Raw genomic sequence first — 27358 nt, forward strand, 5'->3', positions numbered from 1 at the left:
AACCCCATTTTTTTCCTACTTTTAATAATGCTAGCTGTCAAATCCTTCAATAATCATTTGCAGTTTGGAAACTTAACTTGGTTTGTACTTACTTTACTTTGTAAGCCAACTGGACAAAGTGTCGCTTTTCAGGGGCAACCTGGGACTTGTCTGGTTAAGTGACCTACTTAAGTCACACAGCAGGCAACTGGGATCTAATGGAATCCTCCCCTCATCTCCCATCAACCACCCAATAACCTGAAGTTCAGGAAAATCCAGAAAATTAAAAATGACACTACCCTGAACAGAAAGTCTTGGAGGTAGATTCTCTACTGCACTTGCAACCAACTCAAGTACACCAACAGCATTCAGTACACCAGAATCTTCCCCTTGTTTTGTTTTAGTACATAGAGGATATATCCCTGAAGAAAATGGATTTCTCAGCATCCTTCCTGCTATGAGACCTGCTCGTCCTTAATCCTACCCTTGACTTTAACAGCAGCAAATGAACATTCCCCCCCAGACCCCTGGGAAGTGGTGCTTCCTCTGAAGGGAATCTTAGAGTGTCAAACCCTTTAACATTAGAAGCCATCAAAGTGTGCTCGTCAAGTGCACACTGCAGGCATCACATTGTACTTAGGGACAGAGACAGGTTACACAATGTTCAGTCATGGAACAAGATCTTGCACAAAAGTCCTGCAACTTTCACACCTGAAGATCTGATCTTATTTGTAAGGACTAATGAAGCAACAACTGTCTCTACAAATGCATGAGAAGTATACTGTCAAAGATAAAACCAAGGTAAACACAGAGCTTCATGTAAAGGGCACAGATGACAGGATGCTACCCAAAGGAGAGAGGCAAAATTCAAATGCAGAAAATTTGAGAAAGAATTTAGCAGAGCTAGTCTAGCAGTAGTCCCCCCCCCCCGACACACAATTTCTATTCCCTTCTGCCACGGACTTTTGGATCCTCCACTGGTAGTGCCACTATCAAATTCTCTCAGCACCCTGAACCACAGCAGCCCTCCAGGTGTGCCCCAAGCCAGGAGTGCTCTCTTATGGAGAGAGCTCCTACATAAAAAGGAGCAGACAATTATCCCATGTGGAGGTTCTAATGAGTGTAAGGTAAGTTGTCATGACAGGAGAGTGGGAATGAGCCAAGTGAGGAGCCATCACACTGAGGGCTTGTAGGGGTTTTCTTGTTTAAACCCTTCAACATTGATGTTTATTTTACATTTGTTTACTGGGCTGGTCCAGCTGGATACAAGTGGGCAATGGAAGTTCTGGTAAGTGGAGTGAGAAATGTTTTAATTCTATACAGGGAGCCTAGTTTTCTGTTAACTAATTTTATGGTGGTGTTGATGTGATAGTCAAAGCATAGGTTATTGTCTATCTCTACTCCAAGAAACCTGGTAGTGGGGTCAGGTGATATGATAGTGCCATTACTAGACAAGACAGAGAAGGTGAAAGGGGAGGATTTCCAGGTGGGGGAGAACAGCAACAGTTTGGTTTTTTTGGTTTAGAATTAAGCATAGTTTTAAGAACCATGTTTCAACAGTTTGGAAAGTCTGTTGGGTGATAAGAGTGCAGTTCAGAAGGGGAAGGAGTGCAGTTCAGAAGGGGAAGAAGCATAACAAATCAAAGTAGAATCATTGGCATATTGTATAAAGGTTGCAGAGGAAATACTGGTATGAAGATAATTAATAAAATTAGAAAACAGAAGGGGGCCAAGTATAGAACCTTGTGGTACTCAGAGGGTGATAGGCAGGTGGTTGGATAGGTTACTGTGCCAGAGCACTGCCTGTTGTCTTATGAAGATAGGAGTGGAACCACATAATAGCTTTTAAGTCTAGTGAGAATGTTTTAAGTAAATTTAAGAGCATCTGGTGATTGACCATATCGAAGGCTTTGGATAGGTCAATAAAGAGAGCAGAGGTAAGGATATTATTTTTTCGATTTTTGTTGATACAGTCAGTAAAGGAAAGGAGGGCTGAAGTAGTGCTGTGGAAAGGTCGGAAGCCATGCTGACAGTCAGCAAGTAGGTTATTCAACAGGTGTTGAAGTTGTTTTTGTATGCATTTTTCCAGGATTTTAGCCAGGGGTGAAAATAGGGCTATGGGTCGGTAGTTTGAGAGTTCTGTGGAATTTCCACCTTTATGCAGGGGAATGACATGTGAAATTTTCCAGATAGAAGTAATATAGCCTTCGACAAGGATTCTATTATGTGGATGGGATGTGCAGTCTGACCGAAACAGGCAGGCATATAGTGGCACCCCTAAGGGTACTGCCCCACTAACATGGTTCCATAATCCTCAACACCCCCCACCATTAGTGCAGAGGATTAATGCTATGAACAATTAAAAAAAAAAAAACACACAAAACTTCCTGTAGTCCAGAGTTTTATTCCATCAACCTTTACCCGCCTGTTGCATGACTCACTTAACCAGGCAATGGTCCCATGTTGCCCTGGAAAAGGGATGCTTTCTGCCAATGGACATACTGAATTAACCACATTTTATTTATATTTACTTATTAAATTTGAAAACAGCAAATGATCACTGAAAAAGATGCATTCGTAAAAGCACTGTTCATTTGGCTAACGAACTCTCCCAGGATGAAAACTACAATTGTGGGGGAAAAAAATAAGCTACTACATCTATCAAACTGGATAATTCACTTACTTGCTAGTAACTACACTACCAAGAGGAAAATGAAAAAAGCAATCAGAAAACAAGGAGAGTCTAGCTGCAAAGAATCTTTCAACTATTCAGCAAAAAGCAGATCAAGTTTCAGCTTTGGTACAGGAGATAGCTTCTGGTAATTTGGAGTAAAAAACAAACATTCAAAGGTGACTAAAAATAAGTGAAATATTGATTTGGAGTAAAAAATAAAATCAAACATTCAAAGGTGACTAAAAATAAGTGAAATATTGATGGAATATGTACAATCAAATAAAAAGGTGGGGGAAAAGAAGCTTTAAATAGCAGAGGCTGAAATGAGCACAATGCTTCTCAATTAGAGAAGTTTAAGAAAAAATTGCATGTGTGCAGAGAAAGCCTGAAATGTTCTGCTGTACCCAACGGGAAGGGACAAACTATTAAATTTTATAAAGTATAAATAAGGTAGCGTTGTCACCTCATAGCAAGACATTGTCCCATTAGATTCTCAGCTAGAGCGTTTTCTGTGTGGAGGCATACGTGAATGGGGTGTGCCTTCGTTGAAGGTTGTGCGTCAGGGCTGGTAACCCGGTATGTAAAAATTCACTGCCAATCATTAGCAGACCAGAGTTCCGCTGCAGCGACCCCTAACCGGGAAAACCTGAAGACACAAACAAGCACCTCTACTGGTACTCCACTATATTCAAAACCTGACCGTGAGAAAGTGGCAATGACCTATATTAATATACAGTCATACCAGCAGAAACAGTTGCTCCTGACAAAATTGTGACAAAGAACATTAAACACTGGAGTCTACGGAACGCTTGTGGAAAATGTCTTGCTTCTCTTGCCTGTGATAAAGTAAGTTAATCCCGGCAATCAGAGACTATCACAAGGCAGGCAAGAGATTCAAGTTACTATAGTCGGCTGTCTTCAGAATACTTTTTTTTTTCCTGGAGGATCAAAGACATTTCTGGATATAAAACAGACCGACGAGGAAAGAAGTTTAGCCTACATAGGGTGAGGGTGAGCCAGCAAGTGAAAGAAGTCCATACAGAGAGACTTTGGAACAATGGCAAAGGAACATGTATGAGCAACTGGGGGGGGGGGGCAAAACACACACGAGCTAGAAGAATCAGGAGTACTTTAAGATTTGAAATAGAGACTGCTGTTGGTAGATGGAGATTACCACGAAGACCTGGATCATTCTGAAATTTGTGACACTGTAAAAGCATCACTCCCATTAGACATGCCAAATGGGCATGCAAAATGCGGCTTTGCAAAATCTGACTGAGAAATTCTGGAAATTTGTTGACTGTATTAAACTAGTGAGAAAACTGCAAAGCATGTACTTTATGTTTATTAGGACACTGAATGGACTGAAGAAATAATTTGATGTTAATATTTCTGTAACAATTTCATTACATAAATTGTATGTTGTATTGTAAATAAGCTTTGTACAGTGTGCAGTCAGAAATATTTTAAAATGTGAGGTGGTGGGGGTGTTAGTGGTGGCTATATACAATAAAATATTAAAGCAAGAAAATTATTTTTCTTAGTTGTAATGTATCAGTGCTTTTCACTGTAACAAGGTAAGAAAGGCTGGAAAGAAGGGATACATATTTTGGGCTGCTGGGATGGGGAGTGTAAAAGCATACGGATAATATTCTCCCCTCTTTTTACAGGTGTGGACAGCTAGATTAAAGTTCTTAGTTTAATCTTATAGACTAAAGTGTGGGGGGGTTACACAAATAGATCTGAAAAGACAAAAATGATGACACGCATAGGAACATTGCAAATATGAGCAGAGTCATTAGCTATTTCTCCTCATTAGCAAATGCTGTAAGTGGGAGACTAGATATCTATGGGTGCAAGCAATTAATCAGCTGAACAGTGTTCTGAATGAAACGTCCAAAGATTCTTTCATGCACCTTCAAAGTTAGCCTTTTTTCTCTCATTAACTGCTTTTACTTGAAGTTGAGCAGTCTGGAAGCAATAAATCATGAGACCTCTGAACAGAGAAATTTAATAGGTACAATGTAATCAACTGTTTCAGTGTACCTTTCAATTTTTTGTGAAAAATAAATGAAGTTTGAAACTGCAGGAAGTGAAAGATATACAGCTAACTGCCTTCTTAGCAACCTTAATACTTTAGCACATTTAGTACAGCTGTATCATAGAAGCTACCGAGAGGTAAATTCTGCAACATATACAGAGCCCAAAAAAAAAAAAAAAAAAAAAAAACACACACACACCACACACAACTCTCTTTTGCAACATTAACAGAACATGTTGGAGGGACAGATATGCATCAGAGAATACAACACCTTGGAATTACCTTCCTCTCCACATGAAGCAAAGTACTTCTCAACCTATTAAAGTACAATCTGGATGAAAGGATAACTTCTATTTGCTCCTGATTTAGTGCTGTTGCCCCTCATGGATAGCAGCAACATGTGCATGCTTTGTTTACCGCCAGGTTATTTGTACTTTCACATACCTATGAACTTACAACCGTGCACAGATCAACAGCCTAGTCACAGAGCACAAGTCTGTTTAACATTAGCCATACACTGATTTTTTAGAGCTAAAAGTTAACATTTACTCTAAGCTTGGAAAATGTTTTTCACATCCAAGAGAAGGATAGAGATACACTGACTGCTATGTATAAGAGCAATCACAGACTGCGGCAAGTACTTTGGCATGGGTAATCTTAATTTAAGGACTGGTAATACCTATGGGTGCAGCTATCAATTTGGGGAAACTGTTTCTGCACTGAGGAGTACGTGTCACTTTTGACAATGTAAATAGTTGTGTGCATTTGTTTCACGTTAGAAAGAGAATAGGGTTCTATTTATTTTGTTGTTAAAGCAAATAAACTCTTAAAAATGTGACACAGGTTCAAACGGAGATGAGAAATAGCAACTACAAAAGATCAGCCCACCAAACATGGGTATGTGCATGTATGCCAAAGGTCGCAAACACACATTCTAAAGAACTGTCCTGTATAATAGCTTTCTATCATAAGGTCTACTCTGTCCATATTATTGTGGAATGCAGACAGCCTTACAGGTAAAGACAACATGCAAAATGTATTGAATCATACTAAGAATTGTGGGTTGCAAATAACGTTACAGGAGGTACATCGAAAGAAATAAGCAATGGGATCTGACAAATTATTTCAGGTTGAACATTCAGCAGATGTAGAAACAAAAGGAAAAGGGGGTAATGAGGACTGCTAGAGGAGATTCAACAGTGACAGAGGAGAACTGATGATGATGGTGGTTATACAGGCATATATTCTACCTAAAATTATACAGCTTAAGTGAAATTTTGGGAAAAATAAATATTCCCTGCTGAAAACTGATGTGTGTGAGGAGTATGACCAGACTTGCAACGACAAGGTTGCATAGAGGGAAATACAAAATAAAAAAGGAAATTGAAGAAATGAAGAATATTGGTATGCAAGACAAAATAAGTAGGAATACAGACAGAATTCACATTATTCACAAAGCTACAATAACTGGACTAAACTGGATAGAATTTATATTTCAGCACATCTCTTATGACCTGAGATAGTTGGACATATGGTAAAGCTATGCACGGACAAAAGCTAGGATAATGATGTAACGAGACACTGGGTGCTTTTCTATTTACCTGCTAAGAGTGGAAGAATGGGTAGAGGACATTATTTGTCAATTAGAGCATATTAAAACTTCTTCAGAAGGCATAGCTAGTGGGTGGATTAAAAATGAAAAGGGAGTTTAAAACAGGGTAAAAAATATGGGAAAGCAGTAAAGGGAAATTAAGGAAAATCTCAGGCTCAAAAGTACAGGCTAACGAAGTTCACAGATGACTGCAAACAAGGAGCCATAATCGAAACTCCTAATGATGTGGACATCCTACAAAAGAGCCTCACTGAGACAGATGCCTGGTGTCAAAGTCATGGCCTCAAGCTCAATGCCAAAAAGTGCATAGTCATCCCCTTTGGTAAAATCTCTGTACCCATGAACTACAACACAGGCAGTAAGTGTGAAGAGACCTTGGGACACAGGTGGACAGTAGTCTCTCCTTTGATAATCACATCGCACAGTAGTCAGGAAATCCTTCTACGTGGCACACCTCATCACAAAAGGTTTCTCATCCAGAAAAAAAAAAAAAGAAGGTAATTGTTCCCCTCTACTCATCACTCATTAGACCCACTATAGAGTACAATACCCCTTTTGGTATGTACCTCAAGACATCTACAACAACTGGAAAGGCCACAGAAATACCTCACAAAGAAGATGACCGGCCTCAAACAGATGCCCTACGCAGACAGTCTCAAAAAACTCCAGCTTTATTCTGTTGCATATCGCCTACTCAAGAGGTGATCACTGCCTAACATACAAAGCTATGTCAAACCCAGAGCTGTTGGACATGCTCCACTTAAAGAAATCCCAATCCCTCCAAGCTACACGCTCTAGGGACCTAAACCTTGTCACCACATTAAACAGAACAAGCCGGAGGGATCGATTCCTGTCCCAGAGACTTCCCATACTCTGGAATAAAGAAAAATCTTAATGATTGGATGGGAAATAGGAAATTCACCCCGGGGATCACCTCTGTGGCTCTGCCAGACAGTGGCACAGGAAAATAATTTTCTTGGGTGATAAAAGCCAGGGTACCTTTTTGGCTGGGCTTGTATAGGCCCCAGGGCCGATAGCCTAGTACCTACCTATGAACTGAAAAAGAGCAACTGCAGAAGAGTGCTAGAGGAGAAAACAGCACTTGGATAATTGCATAACAGCAACCTTTCTAAAGATGTACATTTTACTTTTTTTTTTTTTTTTTTTTTTTAATAACTCCTTCCTGAGCACAAAAACACTTACCACAGCAACTTGGGAAACAGGTTACTTTTCTTGTCACGCTTCCTATGACAAGAAAAATAATCAGACACTCAGATGTATTAGAGATATTTGAGGGATTTTATGAAATCTGTATAAAGCAACAGAATGCAGAAACCAAACAAATGCACAAATAGAAAATTTATGAAGGAAGATGTAATTATGCCAAGGTTTGAGAAGGGGAGGCTCAACAATTAATAGCAAAGACAGGAAGAGATGGGATAACAGTTTAAAGCAATCAGTAGGGAAGTCTCCAAGAATACATGTCAGTCCCATGGGCCGTTCTCCGGACTTAACTGCTTTCTCTATTGTGGTGCGCTCTCAGAGATGGTATATTTAAGTTGGAGGGTGTGGGGGGCACAGACCCCACATTTGGGGGGGGGGCAATTGTATCAGCAATTTTTTTCTGTTCCTTCGGCATTTGAAGGTTTCGCATTTTTTTTTAGTTCGATAAAAGAGTGTTCGCTATTTTTAAGTGTTCAATCTTGCGATATAGATGCAAATTCAGTCAAGAGCATATAAAATCTATGTACCCAGCAGAACAAATGTTAATGTAACACTAATTTAGCTGTGTACTAGCTGAAGTGAAATTCTAAAAGGATTTTGAGTTTAATGTACACTGCAATGATCACGATTAGAATAAGCATAGGCAGCAAGATTCCCAGTCCATGTAATGCAACTGTTAGTAAGGTAAAGTTAAAAGGTGTGCCTTACTCTTAGCCTCCCTGATCTATAAACCTTTACCATTAATGGCAGCAGTCCAACTTAAAGATACACTACCTACGACTAAAATCCCATGAAACCACTTTCCCTTACCCCAGGAATAGATTTTATTGCATGGACCACAGTTTCTCAACACTAGCAATCTGCAATCAGGAATCCTTTCCACTAAAGATACAGTTGCCCAGTTCTACCAAACCTAGTGTGTATATTTAAATAGCGAAGCCTCCTGTTAGGACCATATAATAGGTTGCACAACAAACCATTTCCTTTCCATTCTCTTCAATCTTGGCTTTTTCCCCCATTTAAACTATGTTCGGTTATTCTACCCATGAAGACCCCCACCTCCCTCCTCTCATCTTTCCCGATTTCCTTTTATTATATCTTAACCTTTCTTTACCTGCTACCTTTCCTCCCTCTGTACACCTAATTGTACATGTATTATGTATATTCACTTTTAACTGCATATGCTGAATTTTGAGCCAGTTATGTAAACTATTACAGTAGTTTTTTTTCCCTTCGTTATAGCTGTATGCTTGGGTTTACTGCCAATAAGAATGCTTTACAAGAATGTTAGCCTTTCATCACTATGCAGGCATCCACTAGAAAAAACATCAGCTTTGTTATGTTCCGTCTACTGCATTCTCTTGTCCCATTAGCATCAGTGTTCTACCCTGGGTAACAAAAAGAAAAAAAAAAATGATATACACAACATTGTTTAGCCGGTTTTAACAAAACAAACAAAAAAAAAAAAAAAACTACCACTATCTTGTTTGCTCGTTTCCCGCCTTTCCTAGCTAGTATAGTCCAGATCCCAGGCTTTGCTTGTCTCATGACTATTTTCTGTGTTCAGAGCTATCCAGACCTTGCTGTGGTACAGGGATGTCCTACTGCTTACCAGTGGGAGTGCTGAGCATTGTACTGCCTGTCTGACACTAGAGGAGTGGATTTCAGCTCTGAAATTGCAATTTTAGCCATTTTGGGCTGACTTCTCTTTCAACTTTCTGGCTTAAAAATGGGTGTGTGTGCATTTTTTGCATCGTGCAGCACCATATGGCTACGGTTTAACTATTCCAGGTGCCATCTGCTCTTCAAATATTCCCTTAGAACTAGCTGGTTTCTCAGTAGTAGCACTAAAATCTGAACCCCTGTGACTAGCACTTCCTCTAGAACCTGCTGGAAAGCACTAGGAAGCCTTCAACTGATACAAGCACTCAACTTTCCTGGTTAATAAGAATAAATTAACCTTGGGCACTAGACAGCCTAGAATTGCAAAGTACCTTGCAAAGGTAAGGGAAAACAGCTCTTGTACTTAAAAGCACCTATACAGGCATGTATAAGGGACAGCTTCTGGTGAATCTGGGCATACTGGGGCAATGCAGCAACTGCCTCATGTACAACCCTCTCCTCCTACCACCCAACACTACAACCTGCGAGAGATGCAATTACATAGCCAAACAAAGCTCTCTCCAGCCAAGATTGTGCTAGACAGTCGAGAAGGTGAACACCTGCACTACACCTCAAGCAACACATAGCCCTTCAAAACCCACACCATGAACACCCACACAGCCACTCACCAAGCTGAACAAGGAGACAAATTACAGTCAGCGGCCTGTCAGGTGCCAGGATCCGCCACAATGCATGCACCTATGTCACTCCAAAAATACAACTCTGTCATTGTCCATGTTGGAGTGCATGACTTACATACCTCCCTGGACTACATGGAAGAGTAATCAGATCATGTGGCCCAGGCACGTATGACCTCTAGCCCCAAGTAGCATCCTGATACAAGCGTGCAAAATCTGAAGGTAATGCTACTCAATACTAGAAGTCTAAACCTCAAAATGCACTCGAGACACTCCTAAAAATGGAGAACTTTGATATCTGTGCAGTAACAGAGACCTGGTTCAAGGCGCATGAGAGCACCCCTGCAATACCAGGCTACAATTCTGACCACCAAACCAAGACTGAAACACTAAAGGTGGAGGAGTGTCCATATTCACCAAGGATAATCTCCAGAGCTGTGGACGAGGGTAAGGCGGTCCACGCAGCTTATCTGGACCTTGCCAAGGCCTTCAACACCATTCCTCACTCTGGAATCTTAGATAAACTTACTAAGCTGGGCATAAATCCCTACGTCACTCAATGGGTTGCCAACTGGCTTACTGACAGAACCCAGACTGTAAAAGTAGTCTACTCCAAATCCCAGGCCAACACTAAAGGACTCTGGCTAAAAAAGTTTGCAGATGACTGCAAACTGGAAGCCATTACTGAATCCCCAAATTATGTATATATTCTACAAAAGGGCCTTGGAGATTCTTGGTGCCAGAGCCATGGGCTCAAGCTTAATGCCAAGAAATGTATAGTTAACCCCTTTGGGGAAAAAACATGTACCCATGAATTACCACATAGGTGGCAATACACTAAACACCAAAAAAGTGTGATGAGACTTGGGGACAGGTGGACAGTGGTCTCACCTTCAATAACCACATCGCCACAACAGTCAGGAAATCCTTCTATGTGGCACACCTCATCACTAAAGGCTTTTCATCCAAAAAAAAAAAAAAGGAGGTCATTGTCCCACTGTACTCATCCCTCATTAGACCCATTATAGAGTACAACGTCCCATTTGGTATGTACTCAAGACATCTGCAAAAGATGGAAAGGCCACAGAAATACCTCACTAAAAGAATCACAGGCCTAAAGCAGATGCCCTTTGCTGACTGTAAAAAAAGCTCCAGCTATACTGTGGCATAGAGTCTACTCAAGAGGCGATCTCTGCTTAACATGCAAGGCCATGTCAAACCCTGAGCTGTTGGACATGCTCCACTTAAAAGAAATCCCAATCCCTCAGAGCCACACGCTCCAGGGATCTAAACCTAGTCATCACAATGAACAAAACATGCTGGAGGGATAGGCTCCTAACCCAGACACTCTCCATACAGGTTAAGCAGAGCACCTCCTTGGCCTTCTCAAAAAGGAACCTTGACGACTGGATGGGAGATAGGAAAGTCACCCCAAGGATCATGTCAGGGAAGTAAATATTGTGGGAAGAAATATCCAGGGAATTGTTATGGCTAGGCTTGTATAGGCCCTATGGCCGATTGGTACTAGGCTACGAACCATGTTTTCAGGATGAATTTGGTGCTTTATTAAAAGTTATATTACTGCCTACTGAGGAAGTCTTATGGGAAAGACTGTCTGCTATTTAGATCACGGAACAGATGACGATGTTATGTGGACAACATAATGCTGTTGATTCAAAGACATTTGCTGCTTGCTAGAGTTTCATCTAGTCTGTTCTGAGAGTTTGCTGTTTTGGGGGGAATTTGTTTCAAGACTTGCCACTACTTACGTAAACTGTCCCTATTTCAGCAATCCCTGCTTAATTTCGGTCCACCTTTTCAGTACAGAGGCCTTAACCTCACAACAAACACCTACCAAATACTAAAATATGACTGTGGTACTAAGGCTGATGTCAGAGTAAGGAAAACAAAAGTGTTCATATGTTTTTCTTGTGTCTTTATTTTCTACTGGCGGCACGTACTTGCTGCAAAATGTGTACATCTTACACCCTGAAAAGTGTAATGTTTTTCCTCTTTTTGAATAGGAAAGGACAGGAAACTGCATGCACCTCCTGTGCTAGTAAATCAAAATGTAACCAGTCTAAAATCAAAGATGTAGAAACTAAGACAGTGAAAAGAAAGATGAAGTGTACAGTGAGATGCATGTTGACATCCTGTGTATTGGTGCTACCTATTGTCCGTCAGCTGGTCAAACCCATTCCCTTCCTCCTCCTGATCCTGTCTAGTACTCTCCCAAGGGTTTCATTCTTGATCCTTTGCCAATCCTTTGCCATTTATATTTTTAACATCCTAACCATTTTGGTAAAGACATACAGTATTCTACACATCATTGAGAACACTGTCACCTGGGAGTCCAGCAACTTACATTGGGCCCTCTGCTTTCCTCTCATATATAGCAATGTGTCAGGCCTGTACATCTACAGGACTAACCCCAAATTAAAACAAAACTAAACAAATGGCCTTTTGTACCCATAAATGATGGCAGTCTTGCTATATCATCATCTGGACATTTACTGCTTCTAACGGTGATCTGTAAAAGAGTAACTTTCATAAAGTATACTAGAGTCTTGCTTAATTTGTCACTTTTTCTTATCAAATTCTTAACGCAAGGAATAAACTTATCCCCATGCACTACAGATATTTATCATTTGTTTACTGGAAAAGTCCGACTTGGAATGAAGCCAATTTTCAGCAGAGACCCAGGGAGAAATGCTCCAGATGCATGTCTTTGTAACATGGGAGGAAACCAGAGTACCCAGAGAAAACCCACACAAATGCAGGAAGAACATGCAGACTCCACACAGACGCCACTGTAGCCAAGAATCAAACTTGAGAACCTATTGCAGTGAGGCAACAATGCTACCGCTGCACCACTGCGCCGACCGCACTGCATCTGTAGTCTGACTGGGGGCTTCCTACTAGGAAAAGAAAAGAAAAAAAAAAGTGGAACAAAAAGCCTACTATCGGATTACTCCCAACCCATAATGATGCAACCTCTCCCAGAAACCAAAAAAAAAAAAACTATCAGCAAATATGATTTTTGTATTTTTGATCACTGGAATAGGGAACAGGCTAAATAAGGAAGCCTAGCATGCAATCTCCTACAGAACAACCCTCTTTATAAACACACACCTTCACATCATCCTTTATCTGGACCTATGCAAAGACTCCCCCGAGACTAATCTTGTCAAACAGCACACCAGGATACTTGCATTTCCTGACTTTTCTACTTTATCAGTGGTCATTCCCCCATTACTTGACTACTCGTTTTGACTTTGCTTTCTCATATTTTGGCCTCTCTCAATGCCCACACCCACCAGCTTCTTACTCTTGCTTATTGTACCAGTCAGCTTAAAGTCTACATCAAACAGTGTAACTACAGATTTACCCGCTTTGTAACTATGTATGCTATGCATCTGACCTTCTTTCTTCATCTCCCACATGACTACATTTTCAGGAGAAGTGGTAAAATGTTCCTCCCTTGTTAAACAGCATCAGATTTCTGTCTTGTATTGCCCTTTAATCTACCATCTTATTTTACTATTTTTCACCACAGTTTTGTTAATGTACCTAGGAAAGGACTGAAAAGGGTACCCCAGTGAAACCGTTCACTTACCTGTTAAATAAATAAAAGAACAAGACTGCAGAGTGGCAAAGCCTTCATTCACTGCAAGCAGGATATGCATTATCTAAAAATGCTGCAAATACTATAAAAGCCCTATACCTGGAAGGACTAACCCCCACCACACAAGCATACATATCACAGTAGTAAAACACGTAGAATTCAATTTTCACTGTCTGCACTCAAAGCTGTGGCCCAGATAAAACTAGCACTTATGGCAGCATTGATACTTTGGGGATGGAACCCATTCTCATTTTGAAGCACCACACTTTTAAAGTTACACAACAGTTACTCAGGAAGCAAGAATGCCTTTCTACTAAAATAGCAACACTAAACCCAGCAAAAAACAGTTAAAGATCTTTCAGTAGGTACTGTAATATTGCATCTAAAATCCATTGAGGAATAGCTGAGGGACTATCTGGTGCTTGCTGTTAACATACAAACCATGTATTGGCAGTACCGATGTACTTGCATCCTACTGTAAGCCAAACATTCCAGGACCTCAGCATACCCATTGCTTTGGCAGTACCTCTACTTCTCTTTTTCGGTCTTCTTCTTTGGGCTTTTCCCGGTTAGGTGTCGCCACAGCAGATCACCTGTCCACTCATGACTGGCAATAAAGTTTGTGTCGAGTTGCCAGCCCGGCGCCCAACCTTCCACGAAGGCGCACACACACACACACACACACACACATATATATATATACACATGCCTAGGGCCAATTTAGAGTGTCCAATCCACCTGCAGCATGTCCCATCACAAAAAAGCATTCTTATTTCACTACCTTGCAACATACAGCATGTAATCCTGGCTCTGGCTTAGGAAAACCATGATTACCTAAAAGTTTAATGTTTAATTCTTTAAGGTTAGGGTCCATTTTGCCAGCTCTCAACCGCTGCTCAGTTTTTTCAAAATGTGACTTTTCACACAAGTCAGGCAGTTTAATGCACAGGATAGGCATTATGTATAGCTAATTAACTTTGTTCTTAAACTACCATTTTTCAGCTTTGAGCATTAAGCATTGAATACAACTGTTTTCTATTTTTTTTTTCTAATTTCAAGGAAGAAATAAGACTAAGGTGAGCAATTCAGTCTTAAGTTTTGTTCAAGCCATCACTGGATGAAAAAGGTGTTTTTTGCACCTCAGAGTAGTTCAGGCTTCTAGAAGTCTAGTGGCCTCAAGACTGCTATTCCGATGCACTTATTTCCTTCATATTTTCCAGAGTGCAGTCTTGCCTGGCTCGGATGTGCTGAATGAATGGGGGGGGGGGGGGGGTAAGGGAAACTGAGAACAGGGAAGAAAAAAGTAATCTGCATGGGGATTGTGTGGATATGTCAGAATTTGGTGATACCCAAGGTGAGGTTTGTGACAAGTGCCATGAAGCCCTTCACCTAGAACACACGCACACAAACGCACACCTGCAACCATTAAAAGGATAATAAACCAGTTGTATAACCAATGTCAAGACAAACCATAAAACCATGTTTAGAAGGCTTATGTCAAACACTGTAGTGCTTTTAAGACAACGTGTGAAAGGAACCACTTACTAGCTGCAGTAAAATTAAGATCAGCAGAGTCACTACCAAGTCTCATCTCCTAGGAAATCCAGTCATTGCATATGTTGACCCCCCCATACCATAATGGCACAATTCCCGACTCAACATATTTAATGCAGATGCCAACATGGTGTAACAAGATAAATTAAATTGTGACAGATACCAAACTTTCCAAGCACTCATCTTGACCTCTTCATGGGTGTAAACTACTTACTTACTGTACTGACTCTCTTAATAAACCTATGACTTGCCCGAACACAGCTTTTTTTTTTTGTAAACAATGTTTTGCATTGCATAACATGGTTTCCTTAAATCCCTTTCCATCAACTTCAAATACCAAACAATGTCCAACGTCTATTCATCCTTTCTTTTTTTTTCAAAATGCTTGCCCTGGTGATGACTAGTGCTAGCAAGCCCTAGCCCCAGTAAACAGCCTTCAGATCATCTAATAAGATTCCCTAGACGTTTCCAGAAAATCAATTCCACAAATGTGTCCTGGATTTGTTCTTGGTTCTCATCTTAGTGGACTGTGCTTGGCACACCTCCCATGTGTGGCAGAGTCATCCTCACAAGGTTCTTAAACCACCTCACCTGACTTGTCACCACACAAAAGAGTAGTAGCTGCACTCTTGAGATATGGACTGCTCAGCTCCTTAATGTATCACTGAGACACAGTCTGGTTAGCCTGCAAAGAAATCTCACTTTGTTTACCTATACCCAAAGCTAGTGACCACAAATGAGGATGAAGAAACACAGACTAATAAGTAAATGGAGATATCCCATGATGCGTTTGTTTCATCATTGAGGTCTAGTACAATGCCTACAGGACAGCTGCCACTACATTTTTTTGTTGGTCAACTCGTGGTTTCTCTCTACCTTCACTCGTGCAAGAATAAAAATACTTCTCCACCTGAACTAGGTTTCCCATTCAGCTGCAGACAGCAATTCAATCTTTTCAAGGACAGAACTATAACGTTTGATTTGCAGATGCCAATGTTCTTCAGAGCTGCTTCACACTCAGCAGTGAATCATTCCAGTGCCAAATAAAAAAAATCAGTCACTTGAGGATGGAAAGGCATAATTTTCCAAAGATGCAACCTTTACATCTCCTGTTCTCTCCAAACACTGGCTGTACCTTAATATCCTGCCCAAAAATTTCACAAACAGGAGGGGAGACAAAAACATACCCTTGAAAGAATCTTGCCCCCATCTCCCACAGTGCTCAAAATAACAGCAAAAACCCTAAACTTACTGTAGCTTATTGTTATAGCAAATGACTGTATAAACCAAAAGCAGTTGTAGACACTTCTAGCACCTGGGGTAAAGACAGTTGGTTTACTGTTCCCCAGCCACTGGACAAAATTATCCTTCCTGAATTTCTGCTACAGGCTTTTCCAGGAAGGCCAAGTTTTAACATATACAATAAGAACATACTTTCATGATCCCACGATCCCCCATTTGTAAAACACAAATTACTCCAGATCGCCAATCCAGATGTGCTGTTCCAGTCTTCTATGAAACAATGAAGTAGTAAGTAAAATATGAGACCCTAACAATGTCCAGCAATTTCAGCACTTCTGAAAAACTCATCCATTTCCACAGTCCTCACAGTAGATATTTTTAAATCACCACATGACTTCATAAACCAAAATGGATCAAATGCAACTACAGGCTCATAGGTGTGGTGAACAAACTCAAGGGCCATTGGCCACCAAGGAGAATAATGGCCTCAATCTCATTAGGACCTGTGACTGCCCATGCAATCATATAATTCTCTTTTTTTGGAAGTTATGAAAATGCACTAAATTTGAGAGGAGGGTTATACCATAGGCATGGAAATCTTGAGAAATTGAGTTGCCATGTTCACAACACAGCTGTGATTAATTTTTAATGAGAGTATCTGTGTTCAATTCACCAGGAGGGGTCTCCTAAGCAGACAGCTTCAAAACAGAAAGTGGTCCTTTAATGCCTGGTGTCATGGTTAGGTCTCCTTAAAAAGAGGTGATAAAAAATTCCTGTAGACTTTGGCCAAGTGGCAAGCCTTGAAGTCCTTCAAAATTTTCTTTGAGAAGAATCTTTGTATCCTCTCCAATTACATTAGAGGTCATCCAAGTAAATTATTTTGTGTCCGTCACTGCCTTTTCAGAATCAAACATGCTCACAATATTCAGGAGATCCCTAGAATGGTCCTTCAACTCTCAATAAATGTTCCCCATTGGGAAAAGTGCTTCTCCATCCCTAGTGTTGAGGATCTAATCAATAGCACCCCTCCCCCAAGTCACAAGACAGTTTGACAGAACCTTTAGAATGTCTTAAAGTCATTCGCCATGGCCTCAAAAAACACCCCTCCTACACCAAGAGAACTGCTGCTTCTCTGGCTTGTTGGTGCCAGTCAGTCAAATATGAAGATTCCCCGTCACCGGATCCTAGAATGCCTCTGTTTAACATAATGGCTTCTGTCACTTAGTGTCCATCACTGGGTCACAGGATTACCACCATTACAAGTAGTCACCTTTTGGCAACTTTTTTGTTACTGCCTCAGTTTTTGAGCAGGGTCCATTTGGAATTCACTTCCATGATCTCAAGAGTACATGGCAGAAAAATCTTTGTGAGATGGGAGTTGAAATATTCCCTTACAGTAGCATCACATATATGTTCCCAGAAGACCCTTATAAAATGCTTGGCTTTCCTCAAGTCTATTCAGCCACCACACCAAACATCAGATTCACATCACAACCAAATGATGATCAGTTAACACTACTACAAAAGCAATAACTGACCTTTGGCACAATGGGCCCTGGTACCAGGACCCTTGCGATCAAACATGTTTGTTATGGCCATTCCATGACTAGCACAGAAGTACAAAAGCAATTCTCCACTCGGTATCAGAGCAGGCAAGCCATTCCACGATATCACACCCCTCGAGGTATCTCCAGTATTATCCAAATATAGAAAGAAATCACTCAGTACAGAATCCACAGATGGTACCCTACTAAAAACTATAATTATGGAACCAAAAACTACATGGGCGCCTTCAAACCCTCAGAACAGCCATTAGATACATATGCTTCTGTAACCTGCATTTGCATTGAAGCAACCCTCTCATTTACTAGTAATACTAAAAACAGCACCCTGCCAGAAGACTGTGCGCGATCATACATCTGCCTGGGGGCTTTCTGGAAGTCAGAGAGTATAATAGAGACTGACCCATTCAGAGTTTTGGAGGCATGGGTGGATATAACTATCCCTGTTCTAGGCAAAGTTCTCAGACTCCTTAACTGCCAATGTGGTCATCTGTGAGTCTAGTCCCTTCTATCAGGTCAAACCATCATTGGAATGACAAATTTCAGACACCATAGTCTCCACCATGATATGGTCACAATTCTACAAAGCATTCCCTGTCATTAGCAACACTCACAAATCACACAAACTTTTTCTGCAGAAATTCCTGCTTCAACAACTCCTGTAATGTTGAGACCTGCAAGTCCATTTATTTAGCTTTTTTACTCATAGGCAAGTACTAGGCTATTGGCCCTAGGGCCTATGTAAGCCTAGCCATCAAGGTTCCCCAACTTACGCCACCCAACAAAGTTATTTTCCTGTGCCACTGTCTAGCAGAGGCACAGAAGTGATCCCTGGGGTATATTTCCCATTTCCCATCCACTCGAGATTTTTCCTGAAGAGTGCTAATGAAGGAACTTTGCTTGACATAGATGGGTAGCTAGTTCCAGAGTATAGGAAGTCTCTGGGACAGGAATCTATTCCTCCAGTGTGTCCTGTTTATTGCGGTGACAAGGTGTAGGTCCTTAGAGCATGCGACTCAGAGATTGGGATTTCTTTACGTGTAGCATGTCCAACAGCTCTGGGTTTGACATAGCTTTATATGTTAGGCAGAGATCACCTCGGAGTAGGCGATATGCTCGAGTAAAGCTGGAGTTTTTTTTGAGGGGGGTCAGTGTAGGGCATTTGTCTGAGGCCAGTAATCCTCTTTGCGAGGTACTTGCGGCCTTTCCAGCAGCTGCAGATGTCTTGAGGTACATTCCAAAAGGGGCGTTGTACTCTACAATGGGTCTAATGAGTGACGAGCAGAGGGGAACAATGACCTCTTTTTTCCTGGCTGAGAAACCTTTTATGATGAGGTGTGCCACACAGAAGGCCTTCCTGACTATTGTGATGTGACTATCTAAGGAGAGACTACTGTCCACCTGGGTCCCAAGGTCTCTTATCACACATTCGGTGTTGGTAGATTGCCTGATATGGCAATTTCTTGGCATATTCCCCCTTCCTCTGCAGTATGGCAATCTTGAAATTGTTATACTGGGGGGGGCAGCAATCAGGGTGCATGGAGACTTCCCCTGCAAAACAGAAGCTTAAAAAGGAGAAGAGCAAGTTCAGCATTTGCTGCTCTTCTGCATTTTCAGACTTTTTTTTTTTTATTTGTGTGTGTTGACACAGTTACAAGAAATTTTCTCATATTTATACATCATTACTAGTCACTGTAAAGGTTAAGACAAACGTTTGGCTTCTGAGAAGTGCTGGGATGGGACAATGAAAACTGAAAACAGGGGGGGGGGGGGCCTAAAAAAACTGCCTTATGTACAAAGATGGTAGGAGATCCCCTAAGATATAGTAACATTTTTTGTGGTATAGTAGCACTGGGAAACCTGCTGCAAGAAATACTTTCATATCCAAACTTAGTATTCCCAGTTTGACTGCAAGGAAAAAACCCAGATGCTAGGATATCAAAATCGCACATGTTAGAATGTTCAATATAAAAACTAAAACATTCACTTACTACGGGTGGCTCTGCATACCTAATTCAGCTTATAGAATTCAGTGTAACAATATCCCAGCCTTCTCATTTAAAAGGCTAGAGGGTAGGCTAGGGATTAGCAATAAGACTGAATAAGTCCATGTTTTTCACTTATGCTGCTTGTATACGTTTAACTCATCCCTCAGCAACAGCAACCTCAAGTATGACTTATCTAGTAAGAGATGCACCTGAATTAAGAGTATAATTTCAGCTCCACTACCATCTTTAAAAACAAATTCAGTCCAGAATGTTGGTCCACCCCAACGCATTCAACTAGGAGAGCTTGTAGCTAGCCAGGAGTTACAGGCATGCCTAAACTAAGCCCACGTCTTCACCAACAACCTCTCTACACCAATCTCAGTCCTGCATGACTCAATGTAACCCTAACCCAAGCCCTAAATCTAAATGAAGCACCTACTCCTTATTTTGAGGGCTACAGAGGTAATTATATAGGCATGCACCTGAGGGGGGGGGGGGGGAGAAAAAAAAAAGGCCAACACTAACTGATCATATACCTTTAGTCTTGAAATGAGCAGTCAAGGCTAGGCTACTTTTGGACAGGTTATGTTAAGTCTAAATATAAAGTTAAAAATCAGAGAAGAAAAAGACCCTGGACCCCATCCAGTTCGAGTTTGTAAAAAGCAGATCATGTCTCCTAAACCTGATAGACTTCTTTGAAGTGGTCACCAAAGCCATAGATGAGGGTAAGGTGGTTCACACAGCCTATCTCGATCTCACCAAGGTAATCGACACCACCCCCCCCCCCACTCTGGAATTTTAGAAGTAGTTATAAATCCCTATGTCACAAGATGGGTTGCCAACTGGTTCACTCACAGAACCCAAACTGTGAAAGTAGCAGACTCAAAATCCATCTTCTCTGAAGTACATGCTAACACAGAAGGTCTTTGTCTAATGAAGTTTGCAGATGACTGAAAACTAGAAGCCATAATTAAAACTCCAAAAGATGTCGACATCCTACAAAAGGGCCTCGCCGAGACACATGCCTGGTGTCAAAAACATGGCCTCAAGCTCAATGCCAAGAAGTGTATTGTCACCCCTTTTGGTAAAAACTCTGTACCCATGAACTATCACATAGGTGGTAGTCTACTTAACACTGAAAATGTTACAAGACCTTGGGACACAGGTGGACAGTAGTCTCTCCTTTGATAAATCACATTACCACAGTAGTCAGGAAATCCTTCTACATAGCACACCTAATCATCCAGGGAAAAAAAAAAGGAGGGCATTGTTCCCCTCTATTAGTCACCCATTAGAGAGTAAAATGCCCCTTTTGTTGGGTAACTCACAAGACATCTACAACTGGAAAGACCTCAAAAATACTTCAAAAGAGGATTATCTACCTCAAACTGATGCCCTACGCAGACAGTCTAAAAAAACTGCAGCTTTAGTCCGTCACATCGCCTACTAAGAGGCGATTTCTGCCCAACACACAAAGCTATGTCAAACCCAGAGCTTTTGGACATGTTCCACTTAAAATGAAATCCCAATCCTTCCACGCTACACGCTCTGGGGACCTAAACCTCATCACCACAATAAACAGAACATGCTGGAGGGATACATTCCTGTCCCAGAGACTTCCCATACTCTGGAACAAACTACCTATCTAAAATCAAAACAAAGCTCCTCATTAGCACTAATCTTGATGACTGGATGGGAGATAGGAAAATAATTTTCTTGGGTGGCGAAAGCCAGGTTACCGTTTGGCTAGGCCAATAGCCTAGTACCTACCTATAAAAAGGAGATGACAAGTTTTGCTTAGTTTCTGCACTATGCCGAAAAATGCGTTATCTTCTGCAGTTTCTGTTAAACCACAGCTCGTACCTGTCAACTTCTAAAGAGCAGGAAAGCTGACCAAATCCATAAATAAACGTGGGACAAAGGCCTGGCAATTTTTAAATATTGTTCTTGGAAACCTAGAAAACTGGTACATTAACAGGTTTTAAATCACGAATTTTCTGAAGGATAACTAAAATTCTTAATGATTTACCGCTAATGGCAAATTTTATGAAAAACAGAGCAAAAATAAGAGACAGAAATCTGGACATTCTGTACAGCTGAGAGATATGAACAGCATAGAAGACAAATGCCGTACTGTTTCTTACCAATACAACTGATACATACGCTCTCTTTAGAAAAATTAATTCGTATACAAAAAGGAAGTACATCAAGGGCCAAAGGGCAGCATTTGTTTTGCCATTATTAAGACTGTGACGTAGCTGACATGATATTCCTCCAATACTGGCAGTACCCAGTGTCCGTTTCCCTTTCTGCATTTGTACTCTAGAAATTAACACGTGTTTTTCTGAAACTTACTCTTCGTTACCAACCACCTTATTGTGCAGGTTATTCTCCAACTCGTAACGAAATAATTCAAATCGTTTCCAGCCGTCTTCTGTTTTAATCCAACTCCATCCGGGGGATCGCCAGTCTTGACCCAAAAAAGGCATAGTGGGTGATGTTACCTACATAAAAGTTTAAGATTTTAAAGAGAGAATTGTAATTCTATAATACCAAACGCTAAAAAGAAACGTTACTCTAGGACAGGCAGCTAATCCACGATGATTAGCTTTTTGAGCGTAAGCCTGCTAAAGCAACGGTTGCTATTAATCCTCCATAAAATATTAATTACAAAACATTGTATTTTAATATCAAATCATCAATGAAAAGCGAAAACGTTCCACTTAATACCACAGTGCACATTCTGTATGACTAAAGATTTACTATTTACTTTTAACAATAACTACAATACACCTTACAGCTTTTATACTGCCTGCCCAGAATAAAACATGTCACAAACACCGATTTTATTTTAGCTGCACTGTTACGTTCATCCTTCTTAAATGTTACATTTACTCCCATCACCCAAGAACCAGTTTCTAAGACAGTTTTCCTGCTATACTATTAAGGAAAAACAAGCGCTTCCACGGTGATTAATTACATTTACATTACCTAATTTCCCTTTGGCGAATCTACAAACCACTCGAAAACTCTCAATTTGTTTTAATACAGCTGATTTATCCTATTTACGGAAGTAAAACAAAAAGAAGCCTGGCAATGCCTTCAGCTATTGGCCCGAAAATGCCAACAACACTAAGCGTTGCTACCGTCAGTTCGTATGTTGGTTGGATGGCCACTTGCTTTGTTCAACTCCGCCCTCTGTGGGTTTTCGTCAGGTTATACACTGTACACGTGGTAGTGTTTTGGTTCATAGGTAGATCCTAGGCTCTGCCCGAAGATTGGTCAGAGTGACCCATTGATTAATTAACTGATCCTCTGTCAAGCAGAGCCAATGAAGTGATCCCAGGGGTGTAGTTTCTGTTACCTGTGCCAATTAGTGTTACGTAACTTTATGGCGATACCTTTGCGTTTCATCTACAACCTTTAAGATTCGTTCGTTTATTTATTGAATTGTATCCGTTTAAAAGCCAAAAGAGCGGCGCGCAACTTTCTCGTGAATCCAGAGAAGTCTCAATCGAATTTGGGACAATTTCAGAAATAACCAGTGTTACCGCCTGACCCTTTTTGCGCAGGACAGTCGCAATAAATTCTGGCACTTGTGTGTCACCTGAAAAAACATGAAAAATGTGAAATTTATGAGAAAAATATTTCATTAGCCTCTATCAATAGCTGCATAATACAATTCTGAAACACCTAATATTATATGGAGCAAAAGTAAATCAAATGCTAGAATAGTAAACTTTTATTTTGGCAAAAATATGATGTTCAGGTCTCTGCATTGGCTATGAGTAGAATTTGTCCTGCAAACTCTCACGTTTTCATAAGAAAATGTCCCACTTTAACCATCTGAAAAGGTGATAGCCCTAATCAGGGACACTACTATATGGGGCGATATTGTAGTTGAGGGCCTCACTAGTTCGATTCGCGCAGAAGTGGGTGTGTCGCAAATTGAGCGACAACCCGGTCTGCATATTTAATTTGCTCGTGCATAAATGAGATGAAAATATTAAATGTACGCAAACTGCCCATTTCTTCCCTGCCCCTCATAAAAAAATATAATGTAAATTTTATTAATTTAATGCAGTTCAGAAACTAAATGTTGTTGGAAAACCGGCGACCATACTTTAAGCTTGCCACCTTTTTAGTTGCCCAGACTGGGACATTTTTGTTGGAAAACGAGATTTTGCAGGACAAACAGTATATCTATCCCATTTCTTTACCATTAGTATTTACTGAGCTGTAGTGCCCCCTCGAGCTAACATGCCAAATACCAGGTGAATATTCATGAAGTCAGTGTGAAGACATCACTATGAATATTCACTTATTATTCAAACAGGAATATACAATAGCAGATGCCATTTCAATACAGTTTTTTTATGCTGGCAAAACAGTAAGTTAGGTTCTTTTCGGTGGTCGTGGGTATGGTTTGTCCTGCAAAATCTCGTTTCCCATTTTGGAGATGGGGAAGTTGAGAGGTACTATTCACTGTAGACCGACAGGTTAAGTAAGCAGCCGTCGGTATGTGTTTCACATTTTGAGGGCTATTGTTTCCCATTTTGGAGATGGGAGGTTGTGAGAGGTACGATTCACTGTAGACTGACAGTTCTTTTTCCGGCGATATTGTAGTCGAGGGCCTCACCAGTTCAGTGCACTTTTTCTTCGGTTGTACATTCGGAGGGAATGCATATTCATGAATGACGTATCGGGGGGGGGTTTGGGGCAGGGCTTGCTACTGCGCATCTGGTGAGGCCCTCAACTACAATATCGCCCTATATGGTGCAAAAATCTGGCCAGTAAAGGTTGAGCAGTTGAGGAAGCTAGAGGTGAGGGAGATGAAGTGCCTGAAATGGGTGGTATGATGTACACTCTGGGACAGACAAAGAAATGAGGGCATGAGAGAAGAAGCCAAAGTAGCTCCAATTACAGTAAACCTAAAACACAACAAATTACGCTGGATCAGGTACATCTGCAGAAAAGCAGAAGACATTCTAGTGAAGAAGATTTGGGGCAGATGGGAAGAAGGGAAGAGGAATCAGGGGCATCCAGCAAAGAGCCAAATGGACTCTGTGAGAGAAGACCTGCAACAGTCAGGCATGTTTGTCACAGAAATCAGGAGAGTGGCATTGAATAGAGAGAGAGAGTAACAGTTAAACATGACACCCTGACCCTATGTAGAAAAATGAGGAAAAGGGGAAGTGCAGTTCACCACCTTTAATCCAAAAGTCACCAATGTAGTACAAACCACCCAATTGCATAATATATTACTTTTTTTTCTGTAAAAAAATGTTCATTATAATGTAGAGCCTTAGACAGGATTTGGACTTGCACAGCAATTTCCAGAACTCAATACCCCAACATACTTCTCCATCTCTTGTTGCAAGAAATCTGGACAAAGCCAAAAATAATGGGGGGGGTAAAGACCCAAAACCAGAGACAGATTTTAATTATTGCTTTTATAAACTCAGAAGATTCCTAGAATAAAAGGTTTTGTATTAGCATACATTTTTCTGAAGAATTACCCAAAACGCCTGTTGTTATCTAGTGATTTAAAGCCACAACAATTTGTTAGAAAAGCACTTATTTTATGAGGAACAGACCAAAAATATGAGCCAAAAATCTGGGCAGTTGAGAGGTATGTGTAGCCGCCACCCTCACCCTAGACAGTGCTTGTTTCTGACAACATATTGTAGAAAAAAATAAATCTTGAAATGACAGGCGTGAAGAAGAAAAAGATGCATTTGGGGATAAAGTCATGTCATAAAATATATAACTTAATAAAGAACAACCTCAGTAAATATGCTGGGAATTTTTATATATTATATGGAGAGAGAGAGTATGTCCACGTGTGCAAGAGGGAGGGAGATAAAGTGCATATCACGGCATGCATACCAATAGCTCGATTATGCCACTTGCAGTATTGTAACTTTTTGTACCTTTTGGCCTTAGCCATGACTGAAAGGAGTCCATGGAACACTCTACCTACCCAGCAGGTGAATAAATAAAAATAAATAAATTCTCATTTTTTCCAGAATATATATAATACAGTATGATAACCACAAGGAGTAGAAAAAAAGAAGATTTAATCTGTTACTTTTATGTTAGAGCCTTTTTGGATCAGATACCATTTACTGTTTTAGAATGAAAACTACAGGTGTTTGAGTACTTCACATAACTGTAGAATTACATCTTCATCTGAGTCCATGTATTGTTAACAAATGGATTATCAGCGCTGTCTGCAGCTGTTGAATGTCTGTTTTTACCTAGCAGTGATTATTAGCACAGCAGTGATTATTGGCACAGCCGAGTCACCACACACATCCTCACTGCGCATCACTTGCTAACTAGAATATGGGAAGAGGGTAGAGGGATGGGGGGATTCCTTGGTATTAATTTAGTACACCACCACCACCCAAAAACCTATGGTGTAATTTAAGCAGTTCACTTCTCATGTCACTACAAGTTTTGCATTAAACAGGACTGTTCTTGGAGCTGCATGATAGCCGAAAATACTGCCTCATGAAAATATCATAAATATGTTAAATAATATGCAGCGTGCCAAAATAGACAAAACTGAACTACTGCAATAGCTTGATAGTTAAACTATTTAATCAACAAAGTACCATAACAGTAAACAATTGTGACAACCCACCACTGGACCAGTAATCAAGGAGTCTTGATCCTCACCACTGGCAACAATGGGGGACATAGACTGGGAGGATAAAAGGCACACACATAGTATTTCCAGATGCAGCTGTCTGCATCAAGTGCAATTTCCCTTAAGAGCACACAGAGACCACAGTCAGTCAGGGGCTGGTTTCTGTCTCTTTCTCCAGATCCCCCAATAAGACTCCTCACTGGCACAGCTATAGAGTTGTGATCTCAGCTGAGTGGGCAAGCCAAGACCTCCAGTATCTCTGTCCAACCAGTGCTTCATGTCCCTTCCCAAGTAGCTGACACACACACTCTTTGAGGCTTGATTTACACACACACACACACACACTCCTTGAGGTTTTATTTACACACACACATACACACACACACACACAGACACACACAGACACACACACACACACACACACGCACACACACACACACACACACACACACACACACACACACACACACACACACACACACACACACACACACACACACACACACACACATACCTGGGAAGGGCTGACACAGGTTTACTAACTGTGCCCCCTTTTGCCCAGACTATAAGGTAGTTATCACTGTCAACAGCCAACTCCTTATCAGCTATTTTAAGGGCCTTAACAAAGGGAGTCCAATCTTACTGTGTAATATTAATTTTAATACAAATGGTAGTTTGACCAAGAGCAAGGCTATTAGGAGTGGCCCACACAGTGTTACCAAATAAATATGCAAGTACTCTCACGGATCAGCCACAATGAAAGGTTTAAATATATTTAATAATGAATAATACATAATAAAAGAACAATAAAATACTCAGTATATAAATTACAGTGACATCAGAGTTCAAAATCACAGGAATATTTAAAACAACATTGCAAGACAGTCTGAAATAAATAAAGA

General features: G+C 40.7%; 1 protein-coding gene across 1 annotated transcript in view; it reads right to left on the minus strand.

Moving 5' to 3' along the window:
* FBXO25 (F-box protein 25) overlaps nucleotides 1-23096 on the minus strand; it is an 813655-nt gene extending 790559 nt beyond the window's left edge. The window contains exons 1-2 of the mRNA XM_044086761.1: nucleotides 22793-23096; nucleotides 22157-22305 (exon numbers count right to left, since the gene is read on the minus strand). Of these exons, the coding sequence (XP_043942696.1) occupies nucleotides 22157-22290 (134 nt within the window). The 5' untranslated portion in view covers nucleotides 22291-22305; nucleotides 22793-23096. The remainder of the gene's footprint in view (nucleotides 1-22156; nucleotides 22306-22792) is intronic.
* Nucleotides 23097-27358: the final 4262 nt, after the last annotated feature.

Source organism: Protopterus annectens, chromosome 1.part1 (genome assembly GCF_019279795.1).
Source record: "Protopterus annectens isolate FY-2018-M chromosome 1.part1, PAN1.0, whole genome shotgun sequence".
NCBI lineage: Eukaryota > Metazoa > Chordata > Ceratodontiformes > Protopteridae > Protopterus > Protopterus annectens.